Below are 16,197 nucleotides of genomic sequence, written 5' to 3'. Positions count from 1 at the left end.
AGGTAAAATGTCAGCTATTCTGGTGGTTAACATGGAATAAGGTCAGTAAAGTGAAAACTGTTGCAGTTTTTAGCGCTACAGTCGTGGATGTTTATGCTGCTAGCAGTGTTGGGAAGGTTACTTTTAAAATGTATTCCATTACAGAATACAGAATACAGAATACATGCCCCAAAATGTATTCTGTAACGTATTCCGTTACGTTACTCAATGACAGTAACGTATTCTGAATACTTTGGATTACTTAATATATTATCATGCTTTTTACAACAACGTGAATGTGCTATTGCTGTGTGATTTATTACTATTACTGAAGGTCCGCGACTCCGAACTGTAGTAAAGGGACCTCTGACTAATAAGGCGGGGTCCCTGTCGGCTCGTAGCCGAAAAATAGCTTTACTTTGTTGGGGGGGTCAACTTTTCTTGCGAGAGACAGAGAGAGGCGTTGAAAGGCTGCTCCAACGGAACTTATTGTTTTCGGAGGAAAACACGAACACGGTGTACAGTCGAGTCTTAATAGCTTACTTACAACTGGGCTCGTGAGACACTCTTCTTGGCTGAAGTGGTTATTATTATATTTACATGCTTCCAGCTCCCATTTTTCCTCGATGACAACTCCAACCTTTCCACTCCCCTTTTTCTTTCTCCCTCCTCGCGCTCACAGACCCATAACGTGTATGGCAGTGTTGTGCCAAAAAGTGATTGCCTGCCAAAAAGTGATTTCCAATGTTTCCGTGTATTTTTTATGTGTAATATCTTTACGTATGTTGGTAAATAGACTTCGGTGAACAGCGTTTACAAAGGGGTTATATATAGAATTAAAAGATTATCTGTTTTTTCAAGTATCTTTATAACTCTGTGTTATTGTACTCACATTATAACCAATCCGGTCCTTTTTCCCCACTTACAATATTTTTACAGAACTATTGTAATATTTGCTGCCATTTCTGCTGTCTTACTCTTACAAAATACATTTTTAATGTTAATGAGATTTTTTTTTAACTGCATAAATAAAGGTTCTATAAAAGTCGCTGCCAAAAACTGATTGCGGCTTCTACCTTGTTACACGAATGTTGTTTGTGGCTCAATATGACTTTGTGTCATCCATGAGGGATGCATTTGACATATGTTTCACATATTATAGGCCAACAAGTTACTTATAGCAGTTTAAATACGAGCAATCAGTTTTTGGCAAATACCGGAAATCAGTTTTTGGCAGACAATCACTTTTTGGCACAACACCAGTCCATTCTCCCTGCAACACGGACTACACTGCCCATGATGCTACATTCTTTAGAGCTATGCTTGTAGCATTCTGCCTGTTAGCTTAGCACAACAACAACAACAACAACGAAAAGGCGCTCTCTCACCCAGGAAACACACAGTCGCAGAGAGAGAGAGAGCGAGCGTCGCCCTGTAACCATGGCAACCGTAGCGCTGCCGCCTGGAACAACAGAACATAGCTGTCAAACAAAATCCAAATGGTCCTGACCCGCGACAAAATGGAACATGAAAGTACCGCAGTGTAATCCATTTATTTCAACAAAGTAACTATATTCTGAATACCACCTTTTTAAACGGTAACTGTAACGGAATACAGTTATTCATATTTTGTATTTTAAATACGTAACGGCGGTACATGTATTCCGTTACTCCCCAACACTGGCTGCTAGCCTGCTAGCCTAAAGTTCACATGAAGACTACACCTTTGAGTTGAGGGATAGTGGTGGGGCACCAATGTTAGCAATACCTGAGTGCGCTTAGAAGAAAGTTACCTGCTCTCTGTGAATCTGATGTGACTAAAAATTTACCTGTTTGGGGATTACATTCAACAATTTCCTAACATGTACAGTTCAGAGACTTGTTCAGAGAATGATACTTTTTTATAAATGTTGTTATAAGTTTACAGTCCTAAACAGCCTGTCACTTATGGAATCTGAGCTGTCTGGGTTAGACGTTAACAACTTGATCAGTGATTGTTCTCCTGTCATGGTGATCTGTCCTCTAAGGCTGAAATGGTTCTGATTCTGGACTGAACTAAAAGCCTTTGAGGTCTTCCAGTGGCTTCGGGAAGTTGTGGTTCCTCTTCCCTTTTCTGCATCTGTGGCCACAGCAGCTGAGGGTTGAAGGTTTCCCGGAGAGTTTGAAATCTGCCCTGACAAGCTGGAAATTTATTCCCCTTCGGCGTTTTTGCAGTAAGGCTGAAGCAGCTGAAGGAGCATGTGAGACAGTATACATTCTCTCTGTATGGTGGCTAGATCATTCGGATCTCGTATTGTCTGAATATTTTTGTCATTTTCTTGTTCTGGCTCGACTGCATCAACTGTCCTATCTTGCGGACTGAGATAGGTCTAAATAAGGCTTAAGGAGACAGCTTGACCTATCACAGTCCCCCGCTCAGGGAGTGCTCCTTTCCCTCTGAAAGAGCAGGAAATTTCAGGCCAGGGCTTGGAGCTCTGAGCAGTTTGACATGCACACTTCCCTCTTCTCGTAAGAGTCAGCTGGGCACTTGTTAAACAGTGCTCTCTGGTGGCCAACTGCCTGCAGTACAAAGATATTCAATGAGAGTGGTTAAGAAAGGACAGACATTTAAAGCTTATTTCCTTTTTGTTCCTCAGGCTGTGTAAAGAGTGACTGTTAACCCTCAAAATGTTAGACCTAAAAAATTTATCAATTTGATGAAGTCATGGCTCAGACATCATAACAGGCCTCTGGATACTTACATGGAAATCTATCTACACATGAGCTTAAGCAGCCAGAAAGAAATAGAAATGACTGTGAACTCTACTTCTGTTTGTAGCTCGTCTTCTGTCTCGATATTTGCATGTTTCTGTCACTGAATGACAGACAATTAATCACAAAAACTGTCATCTCAAGGCACTTTATATTCTAAGCTGGAGACCTTACAATAATACAGAGAAAGCCCCAACAATCAGATGACCTCCTATGAACAAGCACTCGGTGACAGTGGGAAGTAAAAACCTTTAACCTTTTAACAGGAAGAAACCTCGGGCAGAAGCAGGCTCAGGGAGGGGCAACCATCTGAACAACCGGTTGGGCTTTAAGACAAGCAGAGACAGGACAAAAACACACTTTGGGAGAAAGAGCCAGCGATGATTAATTATTATTTATGATTAATAATTAAATGCAGTAATGGTGTGGAAAGAGCTGAGTGTCTGTGAAAACCAGGGGTGTCTGTGGTGCTCTTTTATTTTTGAAAGTCATTGATGTTTACATCAGAAAAATCAAACATGACAAAAACAAGAGACCCACAAGAAAATGTAGAATAAAAAAAATTCTCTTTCTAAATATTTAAAATGCTGTTTTATTTATTTGTGTGTGTGTGTGTGTGTGTGTGTGTGTGTGTGTGTGTGTGTGTGTGTGTGTGTGTGTGTGTGTGTACAAAAACACTGAGTGGAGTAAGATAAATGAGTCCACATTGTTTAAAAAAAAAAAAAATTGCTTTACGAAAAAAACCAAAATGATTGCTGCAGCTTTTTTCAAGGCGACTTCAGGCTAAAATGAGTTGTTGGCATGTGTGAGTTTTCTTTTGAGTCCATGCTTGAATGCCACTGACTGCATAACCCTCATTTCTTTTCTTAAAAATGGGAGGAGCTTTTTTTCCTTAAAACATTTTTATAAAAGTTCTAAAAGTTTAGCGGGACTTTTAAAAATAAAAATAAGATAAAAGTGTTGGAAATATATATAGAAAACACATTTAAAACTCAAAATGTAAACTTTGAATTCAAATAATTAAACTTTTAATTTTTAGTAGTCCTGGCTGCACCAGTTCTCTTTTGGAGAGATTTGAGCTTCACTTTCACATCCCTTATCTTTTGTATGTAATGAACATGAACTTCTGCATTCTTAACATGTGACAAAAATAATGATTTCTGATAAAAGTTGATTCTAAATGAAAGCCACAAGTCAAATCTTGGAAAACTGAAAACATTTCTTAACTTCAAAGCAAGAACAACTAAGATAAATAAACAGTAGCATAAGAACAATGTTTATGTATCAGAAAAGCTGTGGCATTTTTCGGGTTTTCACTGATCTTAAAGGAACAAGTCAGAACTCCTTACAGAGCTGTAAGGCACTTTGGACACAAACCTCAAACTCACGTTAAAATTCAAGAAAAACAAAACTAACAGGACTCCTGGAACTTCCACGCAAAGCCAGCAATAAAGGAACAGTGCATCTTTCTGTGTCTAATATGGTGGAGGGTTGTACAGCTCCTCGTATTTTGGTGGCGATGTGGAGAGGACAGTGGGAACTGTGAGCAGGATGGGGGGTCTGTTGGGGTAACGCATCTGGTGGATCATTGCCGAGGACAGAATTGTGCCGAGCAGCTGCAGGGGACACAGAAAGGAGAGTTAAAAATCAGCTGCTCTGCAGGCTTAAAAATCTTAAATTGATAACATGGAAATTCAACTCAGTTTTCTTTATATAGCACCAAATCACAACAACAGTCTCCTCAGGGTGTTTCATGTTGTCAGCTAAAGGCCCAACAATAATACAAAAAAATCAGATCATTCTGTACGAGCAAGAACTTCGAGACTGTAGAAAGGAAAAGGTCTCGAATTTAAAGAGAAATGAGAACTGAACTCAGAGTCAAGATTTTCAGCTAAAATAGATTCTGGCTCTGAGAAATATCAGATTTAGATTTATGGCGCTGGCACGGCTGGCAGCCTTAACCCAATTTCCCTCGGGATGAATAAAGTATTATCAATCAATCAATCAACACGTGCGCGCGCACACACAATGAAACAATTCTATTTTTATATCAAAATAATCATATTTATCTTTTTCTGGGACTTGGTGAAAGTTCATTCTCCAACTAACACAAACATTTCCTTCTGGTTTCTCGTTGCTTTTATTTGATTGGCTCCCCACCCACTCGTTCTTCAAACAGAAGCTTTGATGAACAACTTGGTTTGGCTTCTCTGCCTGAGATAATGATACAATATTTTATGTTATTATTTTATTGTTTCCTGCAAAGACCTGGATTGGTACACATGATTATAGGCTACTTGTGGCTTAGTCATGGGTCCTACAGTGTTTTATTGTTTCGCGTATCTTTCAGGTGACTCCATAATATGACTCGCATTCCAGAAAGTACAGAGTACTTACTGTGTACTTGCCTCATTGTTTCCTGCAAAACCTGACTTGTTGCCTGCAAATTGCATGCAAGTACAGGGTACTTGAGCCGTATTTGCAGGTTGTGTTATAAAGTGCTACCAAAAACTGAACAACTAGATGTATTATACACGCAATGACCTCATTATTTGAAACTTTTCCATGTTTACTATGAGCGGCCACCTCAGGAACAGGAATTCCAGGTGTATTTGGTTAGAATGAAACCGAACTGAGAACATTTTACTGAACTCACTTAAACTAAAAAATAGTTTTGACTGAAATTTCATCACAGAAATGTTTCTTTTTATTGTCACAGATCAAATGCTGATCTTCTGGAGCATGTGGCATTTTCAAGTATTTGAAACATGATTTTAGGACTTCATGATCATTTTTAAAGAGAAACAGTTTCGGTTATTATTTTGTAAATCAAAAATAACAGTGACTGATGTAAACGTGACACTCCCCATCAAGACAAAAGCTAAATGACTGGCCATTTGTTTTTTCAGTTTTAAAGGATCATTACAGATCACATGGTAAATAATAATGGATTGGATTTATATAGCGCTTTTCAAGGCACCCAAAGCACTTTACAATACCACTATTCATTCACTCTAACATTCACACACTGGTGGAGGCAGCTACAGTTGTAGCCACAGCTGCCCTCGGGCAGACTGACAGAAGCGAGGCTGCCATATTGCGCCATCGGCCCCTCTGGCCAACACCAGTAGACAAGTAGGGTAAAGTGTCTTGCCCAAGGACACAACGACCAGGACAGAGAGCCCAGGGATCGAACCGGCGACCTTCCGGTTACAGATGCGATTCCCAACCCCCTGAGACACGGTCGCCCTATATAATGCATCATAAGTCTTACCTAAAGATCAAACCACTTTAGACAAACCACATCCTGCAATTTCACCATATTTAAAATCTAAAAAAATCCCCATCCACTACTCTGAATACTTTACTGCTATATTAAACTACTTTCTTAAAAAATGATATTGAATCAGATTTTTTTTTTTGAGTGCTGCCATTAGTAACTGAAACAGGACATTTACTCTGAGGAAACCTTGTCTTTAAATAGCTAACAATACTCACTGCCAGAATAGCCAGAGTGAAGAAGACTCCGAGTACGATGTCAAAACCCAGCAGGAAGTAGTGCATTATTATGGGGAAGCAGGTCTAAACACAGACAAAAAATAAAGTTAGGGTTATAGTTTCTGTAAATCAGCTGATGAAATCAAGAAACATTTTTCAAAATAAAGCCGAGTCACTCACTTGGGTGTAGATGGATGTTGATCTCTCCATTAAAGACTGGAAAGATAGAAAAATTAAAAGATATGACTAACCGAGTTACATTTAATAGAAGTGAAGCTGTGTGTGTTGATACTCACTCTGTAGCCAACAGTCTGACACTTGCCCTCTTCCTCCTCCTCCATGTTGCATTTACAGGATTCAGGAATGTTGTTCCAGTCTTTGTAGCTGAACAGACCACAGCAGTGAAACTAAAATAAACCAGAAGAAACAGGAGGGTTATAGTTGACTGGCACAGATGAGATGGAGAACGATTCTTTTAAAAGTGTGAGAGAGTGTTAAAAGACACTGTCCAGGACATTTCCATCTCCTGCTGTTATGATTAACTGTAATCTATACAACCCATATAATCCAGTCTATGTAATCTGGTCTGTTGGACAGCTCTGGAAAAAGTGAAGGGGGCAGAAATTCTGGACTTTTAATTGTCTCCTCCGTGGTCGTTCATATTTTTCAGCATCTACAGAAATCTCAGTTAAAACAGAAAATATATAAATCTATAACCAGTCGAGATGCGTTCATGAAACCGCACATCTTACAGTGAGACAGAGATGAAATGTGTCATTAAACTTCTTTACACTGACAGAAAGGATAGTTTCTTCAGACCAAAGCTTGCTGTATGTTGACCTCAATGCAAAAATATGTTTGGCACCTCTGATTTACATTGTGCCGCAAGAGAGGAAGTTGAAACTTCTGCTTTTTACCGAGATTCAAAGTAGAGCTATGGTTTTGATTCTAAAGGGAAGTCAGATACACATATCATTGTCACGGTCCTGGGTCTGTGACCCAGTGTTTTCTGTTTTGTATGGTTAATCTTTGATTTCATGATGTACAGTGGGGCAAAAAAGTATTTAGTCAGCCACCAATTTGTGCAAGTTCCCCCACTTAAAATGATGACAGAGGTCAGTAATTTGCACCAGAGGTACACTTCAACTGTGAGAGACAGAATGTGGAGAAAAAAAAAAAAAAAAAAAAAAAAAAAAAAAAAAAAATCCATGAATCCACATGGTAGGATTTGTAAAGAATTTATTCGTAAATCAGGGTGGAAAATAAGTATTTGGTCAATAATAAAAATACAACTCAATACTTTGTAACATAACCTTTGTTGGCAATAACAGAGGTCAAACGTTTACTATAGGTCTTTACCAGGTTTGCACACACAGTAGCTGGTATTTTGGCCCATTCCTCCATGCAGATCTTCTCGAGAGCAGTGATGTTTTGGGGCTGTCGCCGAGCAAAACGGACTTTCTATGGGGTTGAGGTCTGGGGACTGGCTAGGCCACTCCAGGACTTTCAAATGCTTCTTACGGAGCCACTCCTTTGTTGCCCGGGCGGTGTGTTTTGGATCATTGTCATGTTGGAAGACCCAGCCTTGTTTCATCTTCAAAGTTCTCACTGATGGAAGGAGGTTTTGGCTCAAAATCTCACGATACATGGCCCCATTCATTCTGTCCTTAACACGGATCAGTCGTCCTGTCCCCTTGGCAGAAAAACAGCCCCATAGCATGATGTTTCCACCCCCATGCTTCACAGTAGGTATGGTGTTCTTGGGATGCAACTCAGTATTCTTCTTCCTCCAAACACGACGAGTTGAGTTTATACCAAAAAGTTCTACTTTGGTTTCATCTGACCACATGACATTCTCCCAATCCTCTGCTGTATCATCCATGTGCTCTCTGGCAAACTTCAGACGGGCCTGGACATGCACTGGCTTCAGCAGCGGAACACGTCTGGCACTGCGGGATTTGATTCCCTGCCGTTGTAGTGTGTTACTGATGGTGACCTTTGTTACTTTGGTCCCAGCTCTCTGCAGGTCATTCACCAGGTCCCCCCGTGTGGTTCTGGGATCTTTGCTCACCGTTCTCATGATCATTTTGACCCCACGGGATGAGATCTTGCGTGGAGCCCCAGATCGAGGGAGATTATCAGTGGTCTTGTATGTCTTCCATTTTCTGATGATTGCTCCCATAGTTGATTTTTTCACACCAAGCTGCTTGCCTATTGTAGATTCACTCTTCCCAGTCTGGTGCAGGTCTACAATACTTTTCCTGGTGTCCTTCAAAAGCTCTTTGGTCTTGGCCATGGCGGAGTTTGGAGTCTGACTGTTTGAGGCTGTGGACAGGTGTCTTTTATACAGATGATGAGTTCAAACAGGTGCCATTCATACAGGTAACGAGTGGGGGACAGAAAAGCTTCTTACAGAGGACGTTACAGGTCTGTGAGAGCCAGAGATTTTCCTTGTTTGAGGTGACCAAATACTTATTTTCCACCCTAATTTACGAATAAATTCTTTACAAATCCTACCATGTGAATTCATGGATTTTTTTTTTTGTTCCACATTCTGTCTCTCACAGTTGAAGTGTACCTCTGGTGCAAATTACTGACCTCTGTCATCATTTTAAGTGGGGGAACTTGCACAATCGGTGGCTGACTAAATACTTTTTTGCCCCACTGTATCTTTGTTTATTCCTACGTTTTGGTTCTGTGTTATATTATACCTCTAAGTTCAGTCTATGTATTTCCTGTTTTGTTGTGAAGGTCCGTGTCTCATGTCAGTGTGTTTAGTTTTGTTTCCTCTGTCTAGTCATGTCCGATTACTCCCAGCTGTGTCCTCCTTCTGTGTCTCATTCTCTTGTTATCCTTGTGTCTGCCTCTGTTAGTTGCTGGTTCGTCTGTGTAACAGCCATCCGTCATTCTGTGTATTTCCCTGCGTTGCTGTTTCTGTTAGTTTTTACCAGTTTAGGTTATTCTTAGGTTTTGTTTCATGCCTGTTACATTCCTGTCTGTTTTACCTACCATGTCAATAAAGCTCGCTCACATCAGAAGCTGCCTGCATCTGGGGTCCTACTTTCAACCTCACCTCACTGCAGACGTGACAATCATAGTCCTACTAGTGTAAAAAGTTTAAAGATTCAGTTACACCATTTCATGTGTTGCTTGCTTTTTTTTTTTTTTTTTTTTTTAAATATAAAAACAGGACAGTAAAATAAAGGAACACAGTTTACTGTCTTGGTAAAAGCATTTCCTGGCTCTTCACTTTGCATATCTTGATTTGCACTTCTCTTTGAGAATGCATCTGACAGCCAATAAGCAGCCTAAACTCAACCGGATGCCCTGTGTGGAATTACGGGAATGGAAAAACAGGTCTGACAACAAATGTTTGTGAGCTGGAAAGTCAACGGCTGCAATCTGAATGTAGCGAGCAAGAGGAAGCTCTTTTGTCAAAGCAACCAACCATGACTTTTCATACTTGGCAGTTAGTGCGTGGCTGCACGGTGTCTTCATGAGTAACACTGTCACGTAAAAAGAATTTCAGGCTCGATACTGATACTCAAGAAAATACACAACATGAGGACAAAATGACAGAATGAAAGGACACAGTTCTTATTTTATGTTTTAAATAAATGTTCAAACACTTCTGACTCTTTGACTCCTTATCAAACAGAGCTGGTATGTTAGGCTGTCACAGTTTCTGGTTGCTGGTACTTACTTTACTTCCTTTTGCTTCAATATAGGAAAAAAACTTTATAATTATGCTTTGCTATTAAATTAACACTATTTATCTATCAAAACTGAACAGACCACAGGAGTGAAACTAAAAAACCCCAGAAGAAACAGGAGGGTTATTGTTGACTGGCACAGATGAGATGGAGAACAGGATTGGCAGTCCTGACTGATGACAATGCCCCACAGTCAAACGATAACCTTTTATTATTTGCCATCACTTCTACACACTACCTTAACGATAACCTAATAGATAGCTAATGCGGCTAACTGCTAATAGCTAAAGTAGTTAAAGCTAATGCTAATGTTTAATAGCCGCTACAACGAGTCTTCAACCTCAGTCTGCGACTGGGGAGAGTGCCCGCCCTATGGAAGACATCCTGCATCGTCCCGGTCCCCAAAAAGAACCGGCCCAATGAGCTGAATGACTTCCGACCGGTGGCACTGACGTCACATCTTATGAAGACTCTAGAGCGGCTCTTCCTCAACCTCCTCCGACCACAGGTACAACATGCCCAGGACCCACTACAGTTTGCATACAAGGCGGGTGTCGGAGTGGAGGATGCCATCCTGTACCTCCTACACAGAGCCCACTCACACCTGGATGGGGGAAAAGGCATGGTCAGGATCCTGTTTCTTGACTTTTCCAGTGCCTTTAATACCATCCGGCCCTGTATGCTTCAAGAAAAACTGAACAGGATGGAGGTGGACCCCTGCCTGGTGGCTTGGATCTCCGACTACCTCACCGACAGACCACAGTACGTCAGGCTGAAGGACATCACGTCTGACACAGTGGTCAGCAGCACAGGAGCACCACAGGGAACTGTGCTGTCCCCTCTTCTCTTCACCCTGTACACCTCTGACTTCTGCTACAACTCTGAATTATGCCATATTCAGAAGTTTGCAGACGACACAGCCATCATGGGGTGTATCTGGGATGATCAGGAAGAGGAGTACAGAAGTCTGGTGAGGAACTTTGTCGCATGGAGTCACACAAACCACCTGCAACTCAACACCTCAAAGACTAAGGAACTGGTTGTGGACTTCGGGAGGTCCAGAGAAGGTCCACTGCCGGTTCAGATAGAGGGGGAGGAGGTGGAGGTGGTCAACAAGTACAAGTACCTCGGGCTGTGGGTGGACAATAAACTGGACTGGTCATGCAACACAGAGCACCTGTATAAAAAAGCCCAAAGCCGACTGTACTTCCTCAGGAGGCTGAGGTCTTTTAACATCTGCAGGAAGCTCCTGAGGATGTTTTACCAGTCGGTGGTTGCTGGAGTACTTTTCTATGCTGTGGTGTGCTGGGGGAGCAGCACAGCAAAGAAGGACTCATCCAGGCTGGAGAAACTGATCAGGAGGGCTAGCTCTGTGGTCGGCATGAAGCTGGACACTCTGGTGACAGTGGCAGAGAAAAGGACACTAAAGAAACTGATGGACATTATGGACAATGCCGGGCATCCTCTGCACACGGCCATTAACAACCAGAAGAGTCTGTTCAGTGACAGGTTGCTTCTCCCAAAGACAAGAACTAACAGACTTAAAAACTCCTTTGTCCCACACGCCATCAGACTGTTTAACTCCTCTCTGGAGGGGAGAGGGAGGGGAGACAGGAGGACAAAGGAGGGGGGAACAACTAAGCTGTAGTGCCTCTTCACCTCACTGTGCAATACCTTTGTAAATAGTCAACGGTGCAATAGACTCAATACTTGAAATGTGCAATTCACTTGTATTTTTATTTTTATTCCTATTTATTCTATTTATCCCCTTCGTATATTTTATTTATATTGTCTCTGTATTTATATATATGTGTGTGTGTGTATAACTCTGTAACTTCTGTCGGTGCTGTGCTTTTTTGGAAATCGAATTTCCCAGAGGAACCCACCCGAGGGATTAATAAAGTTCTATCTAATCTAATACTTCAGCTTAAAAATGCTGACCTGACAAAATTCCTCAGAAACACCGGGTTGTCAGCTTCACCAAGTTGGTTGTGTTGCTGTTATTTTTTAAATTTTAGTACCATTTAGTATTCACGATTTGGATTGTTTTCCCTTCTCAACAACCGTACTAGCATTTTCACAATTTTGGCATTGAAGGGTACCATTAAGTTTTAGTTTCATGGAAATCCCAACCCAGCCTTTAATGGCACTCAGCTGGTTTGGATGTAAGAATAAAACATTAAATTGAACAAAAGAGAAATCCACAAAGTACATGAAGTATAAAACACAAGGCAGAGCTGAATATCTCACAATTTTCTGGATGTTGTCAGCCATGTTCTTCATATCCCTTGAGTTTTCATCCAAAGGCAGAAACATCCGAAACTTGTTCTCCATTATACCTTCAATCTGCAAACAAAATCGTCATCCATATTAGATATCACTTTTTGAAAATAACGTTGTTCTACCATTTTTTTTAGCCAGTGATTATTTATCTTGGTGATTATTTTGATACATAAAGTGACTAAAAGGGTTTCCAGCAGAGATATTTGTGCAAAAAGAATTGAAGTAATAACTGAAATATTTTAATATTACAGTTTAGACCTTATTAAATTCTTTAAGGAACAGTTTAAATAAGATGAAAACCCTCCAAAGCTTGAGAGGATTAAACTGATGAAACTCAGCTTTACGTCACTTTTAGGCCTCATTTATAGTAATTTCACTAAAAACTATGTTGACATTTGGATTATTAAACGATGTTATTTGTCACTGCTGTTGTAACGCTGTAGTTTGCAAGTACTTTTCCTTGAAAAACAAAGCTAAACACTCTGTAGAGCTGATGTGGCAACCAGACACTCATGCGGTTGCAGGCTGTGAAAATGTGGTTATTTCAACTTTTTCAGAGGAAGCTGAAATTCCACTATGTCTTTAGCCACAGTGAACTCTTACACTTTCAACTGATGAAGTTGTTAGTTAGGTTATCATCTACAGTATTTTACTGAAGTTAAACACTGTCATTAAATATATGTTTATTTTAACAACCTTCCACCTTAGCTACATATACCAGGTACAATAAAACCATGTACAATAAAAATGAAAACCGAATACCTGATTAAACTTCTCTGCTGCTGTCAGCTCATGTAAACCTCTTTACATGTACCAGACACTGGTGAATCTCTTTAGGGCTGGGGGCAAGCTTAGTGTTCAGTTCTATCAACCCCTTTGCATCAAATTTTTATCTATTTGGCACAACATATGGGGAATTTTTGCATGGAAAGCACTCTGAAAATGCTCTACTTTCTGAAACTACGCAACACAACAACTGCCAATAAATGAATTATTGGAAATTTGATGGCTTTTAATTGTGTTTACTGGTGAATTTAGCTTCATCATGTTCACAGCATAAATAAAGGAGTGCCTGTATTTACATTTCCTATCATTAGACTCCAAAGCAGTGACAGGTGGGCCTTTACCTGTGGACGCATGATGGCAACCGGGACTGCATATTTGAACATCACCAGACATCCAAGGACCATACACACCAGGAACTGTGGGGAAGAACATGAAAACACTTAATCTGATGTATTTGGGGATTACTGACATTTCTCAACCCTGACCAGTTTCACTGTGAGGAAGAAGAAAAAAGATCATTTGACTCTCCAGGTTAAATCATAGAATATTTCTAAGATGGTTAATTTTGTAACATGTAAAAAGGAAGTAATTTTTATTCTTTCACAACTGTGCATGTGATCTACTTCAAGCTTTTCAACTGTTCTCATTTTACCTAAAAGCAGTTTTGCACTTTAACAGCAGTGCCTCCAGAACATGCTTTCAGCTCCAGTGTGCTCTGCACAGCAAGTCTATACTCACAGGGGGACACTTTCTGAAACAGTGATCTGTGTGTGTGTTAGTTACTCCTTGGGGTCATATTGGGTACAAACAGCAGTCTTTGGGGCTTAAAAATTAAGGGCTGAAGTATCAAAAGTTACAGTACTTCCGATGCCCACCTAAGGCTCCAGCAGTAAGTCGACATTTGGAGTTTTTATTTTGAAGTTAGAGTATCCCAGAAGATCAGGTAATCTTTGTACTCACCACAATCAGGGCAACTCTGCTCTCTTTGTGGGCTCCATAGGCTCCCAGGATAGCCAGCACCATGATGATGGCGCCCATGATATAGAGGCTGAACAGACCACTGTCCCGACCCTCCAGCTACGGCCAAAAGCAGTAAATAAAAGTCAGATATGGCTTCAGAGTCACACCCATGAGTTAAACCTGTGTTTCAACAGCTTTGTTCTCACATTTCCTCCTTCTTGAATGCTGGTGGAGAACTGAGCCAGCAGAGCGAGGCTGATGATGACGCCGCCAACAATCTAAATACAAAATAAAACTGATTGGTTAGAACTTTATGGACCACGACAACCGAAACAGCTGTGAACCAAAACTTTAGACAATAAAACTGCAGTTAGAACAGCAGTTCAGCAGTTTAGCTTTTCAAAAGTCTAAGTACAGCATTAAATTATTGATTATTTGATGAATAAAAAGACACCGATTCATTATTTTTGATTTATTTATGAATCACTGTTGTGCTGAGGTTCAGGTTCAGCCTCGGGCTTGGGTTCATTCTTTGTGCAGGTATGAACAGGTATGTACAATCTGTTTGGATCAAGTCATCCAGTGCATTCCACAGATGTGTTGTAATACAGCGACATGAACAAAAAGATAAAAACCAAAGAATTCACAAAGCTTAATTAAAAACCTCCCAGAAAAACAGGAAACTAGGTCATAGCTTAGAATTACTCGAATATGAGCAGCTATTTTGAAATACAGGTAACCACAGCCTAGCTAACGATCAGCTGGCCTACTTCCAAACAAATAAAGACTAAAGTAACAGAACTAAACAGAACTGAAACCAGTAAAACAAAGTCCACCAACCACCAACCCCAAGTGAAACAGTGACGCCTTCGAAGCTTATGTTGTGAGATGTGACGGTGTTGTGCCAAAAAGTGATTGTCTGCCAAAAACTGATTTCTGGCATTTGCCAAAAACTGATTGGTTGTATTTAAACTGCTATAAATAACTTGTTGATCTGCAATATGTGAAACATATGTCAAATATATCCCTCATGAATTATATCAAGTCATCTTGACCAACAAACAACATTCCTGTAACAAGGTAGAAGCACAATCACTTTTTGGCAGTGACTTTTATGTATCCTTTATTTATGCAGTTAAAAAAAAAATCTTGTTTGCTTTAAAAATGTCTCTTTTAAGAGTATTCTGGCCAAGAGGACAGCTGAAATCGCAACAAATACAAAAATAGTTCTGTAAACATATTTTAAGTGGACAAAAGGAAGCTGATTGATTATAATTAAGTACAATAACACAGCTACAAAGATAATTGAGAAACAGGTAATTTTTTTAAATTGTGTATTTAACCCCTTTGCAATACCTGTTCACCGAAGTCTATTTAGCAACATACGTAACGATATTACACATAAAAAACACACGGAAACGTTTTTGGCACAACAACCCGGCACTGCGCACTTTAAATTACTGCTGGGACCAAACACGTTTTAGCTGCTGTTTGAAAATGAAGCTCAACTCACCGCGAAGAAGATGTTGAAGATGATGAAGGTGCGTTTAAGGCAGGTGTTGATCTGAGCCATATTTGCAGCTTGAGAGGGAAGAACACTTTTGAAGAAAACAGTTCTGTTTGTGGAGTCCACAGGAGCACCGACTGCTGCGGAGGAAGTGAGAGGAGATGGGCGGGTTGAGTTGCTTTTAAACTACCCCAGACGAAAGCGGGCGGGAGTTCCAGTAAACCACGGAGCAGCAAGATGATACTTAACAGGAAGAGTCCGGGGCATTCCGGTGTTTGCCAAGACGGATCGGATTTAAACTGCTGTAAAGATTTGATAAGAATCGAAGAACAAATATATCCCTCATAAATGATAGCAAGTTATATTGGGCCACAGAGCCAGCAGAGCTGTGTTGATCTGGGACTGTAGACATTAAAAAAGTCCCCATAGGAGAGATGGTAGCTCATGAGATGATACTAAAATGCAAAGATTGGTGACAGCGCTTGGAACCGTAAGGCAACAGGTTAAAAAGAACTGCGAGAAATAAACTAGGCTCTGCCTGGGAATCAGCATTTTGCCTCTCTTCCTTCTTCCATCTCCTCATCTCATCTATCACTCTCCACTTGCTGTTCACCTGAGAGCAAGGCACAATTTGCTATTGCATTAATCTATTATTTAATTATCCACACTTAACAACTCTTGCACCTAATCCTTAATAAAGTAATGATAGAAAATGGGGGA

General features: G+C 40.4%; 1 protein-coding gene across 1 annotated transcript; it reads right to left on the bottom strand.

Annotated features, from left to right (window-relative positions):
- Positions 1-3,730: 3,730 nt before the first annotated feature.
- On the bottom strand, positions 3,731-15,645 carry LOC113009583 (tetraspanin-8-like). The gene is made up of 9 exons (XM_026147987.1): positions 15,484-15,645; positions 14,177-14,248; positions 13,971-14,087; positions 13,352-13,426; positions 12,192-12,287; positions 6,525-6,635; positions 6,409-6,444; positions 6,229-6,312; positions 3,731-4,346 (listed from the first exon to the last, which is right to left on the bottom strand). The coding sequence occupies exons 1-9, from the start codon at positions 15,541-15,543 to the stop codon at positions 4,206-4,208; spliced, it is 792 nt and encodes a 263-aa protein (XP_026003772.1). The 5' UTR covers positions 15,544-15,645; the 3' UTR covers positions 3,731-4,205.
- Positions 15,646-16,197: the final 552 nt, after the last annotated feature.

The sequence above is a fragment of the Astatotilapia calliptera genome, chromosome 17, assembly GCF_900246225.1.
Source record: "Astatotilapia calliptera chromosome 17, fAstCal1.2, whole genome shotgun sequence".
NCBI lineage: Eukaryota > Metazoa > Chordata > Actinopteri > Cichliformes > Cichlidae > Astatotilapia > Astatotilapia calliptera.
Note: the sequence above shows the minus strand (reverse complement) of the source record. Positions and strands in the feature narration are given on the sequence as shown.

Coding starts and splice junctions, on each gene's coding strand:
- LOC113009583 (XM_026147987.1), bottom strand. CDS start 15,543: ATGGCTCAGATCAACACCTGCCTTAAACGCACCTTCATCATCTTCAAC. Junction 14,249..15,483: donor TCTTCAACATCTTCTTCGCG/GTGAGTTGAGCT, acceptor TTTTGTATTTAG/ATTGTTGGCGGCGTCATCAT. Junction 6,445..6,524: donor GTCAGACTGTTGGCTACAGA/GTGAGTATCAAC, acceptor CTATCTTTCCAG/TCTTTAATGGAGAGATCAAC.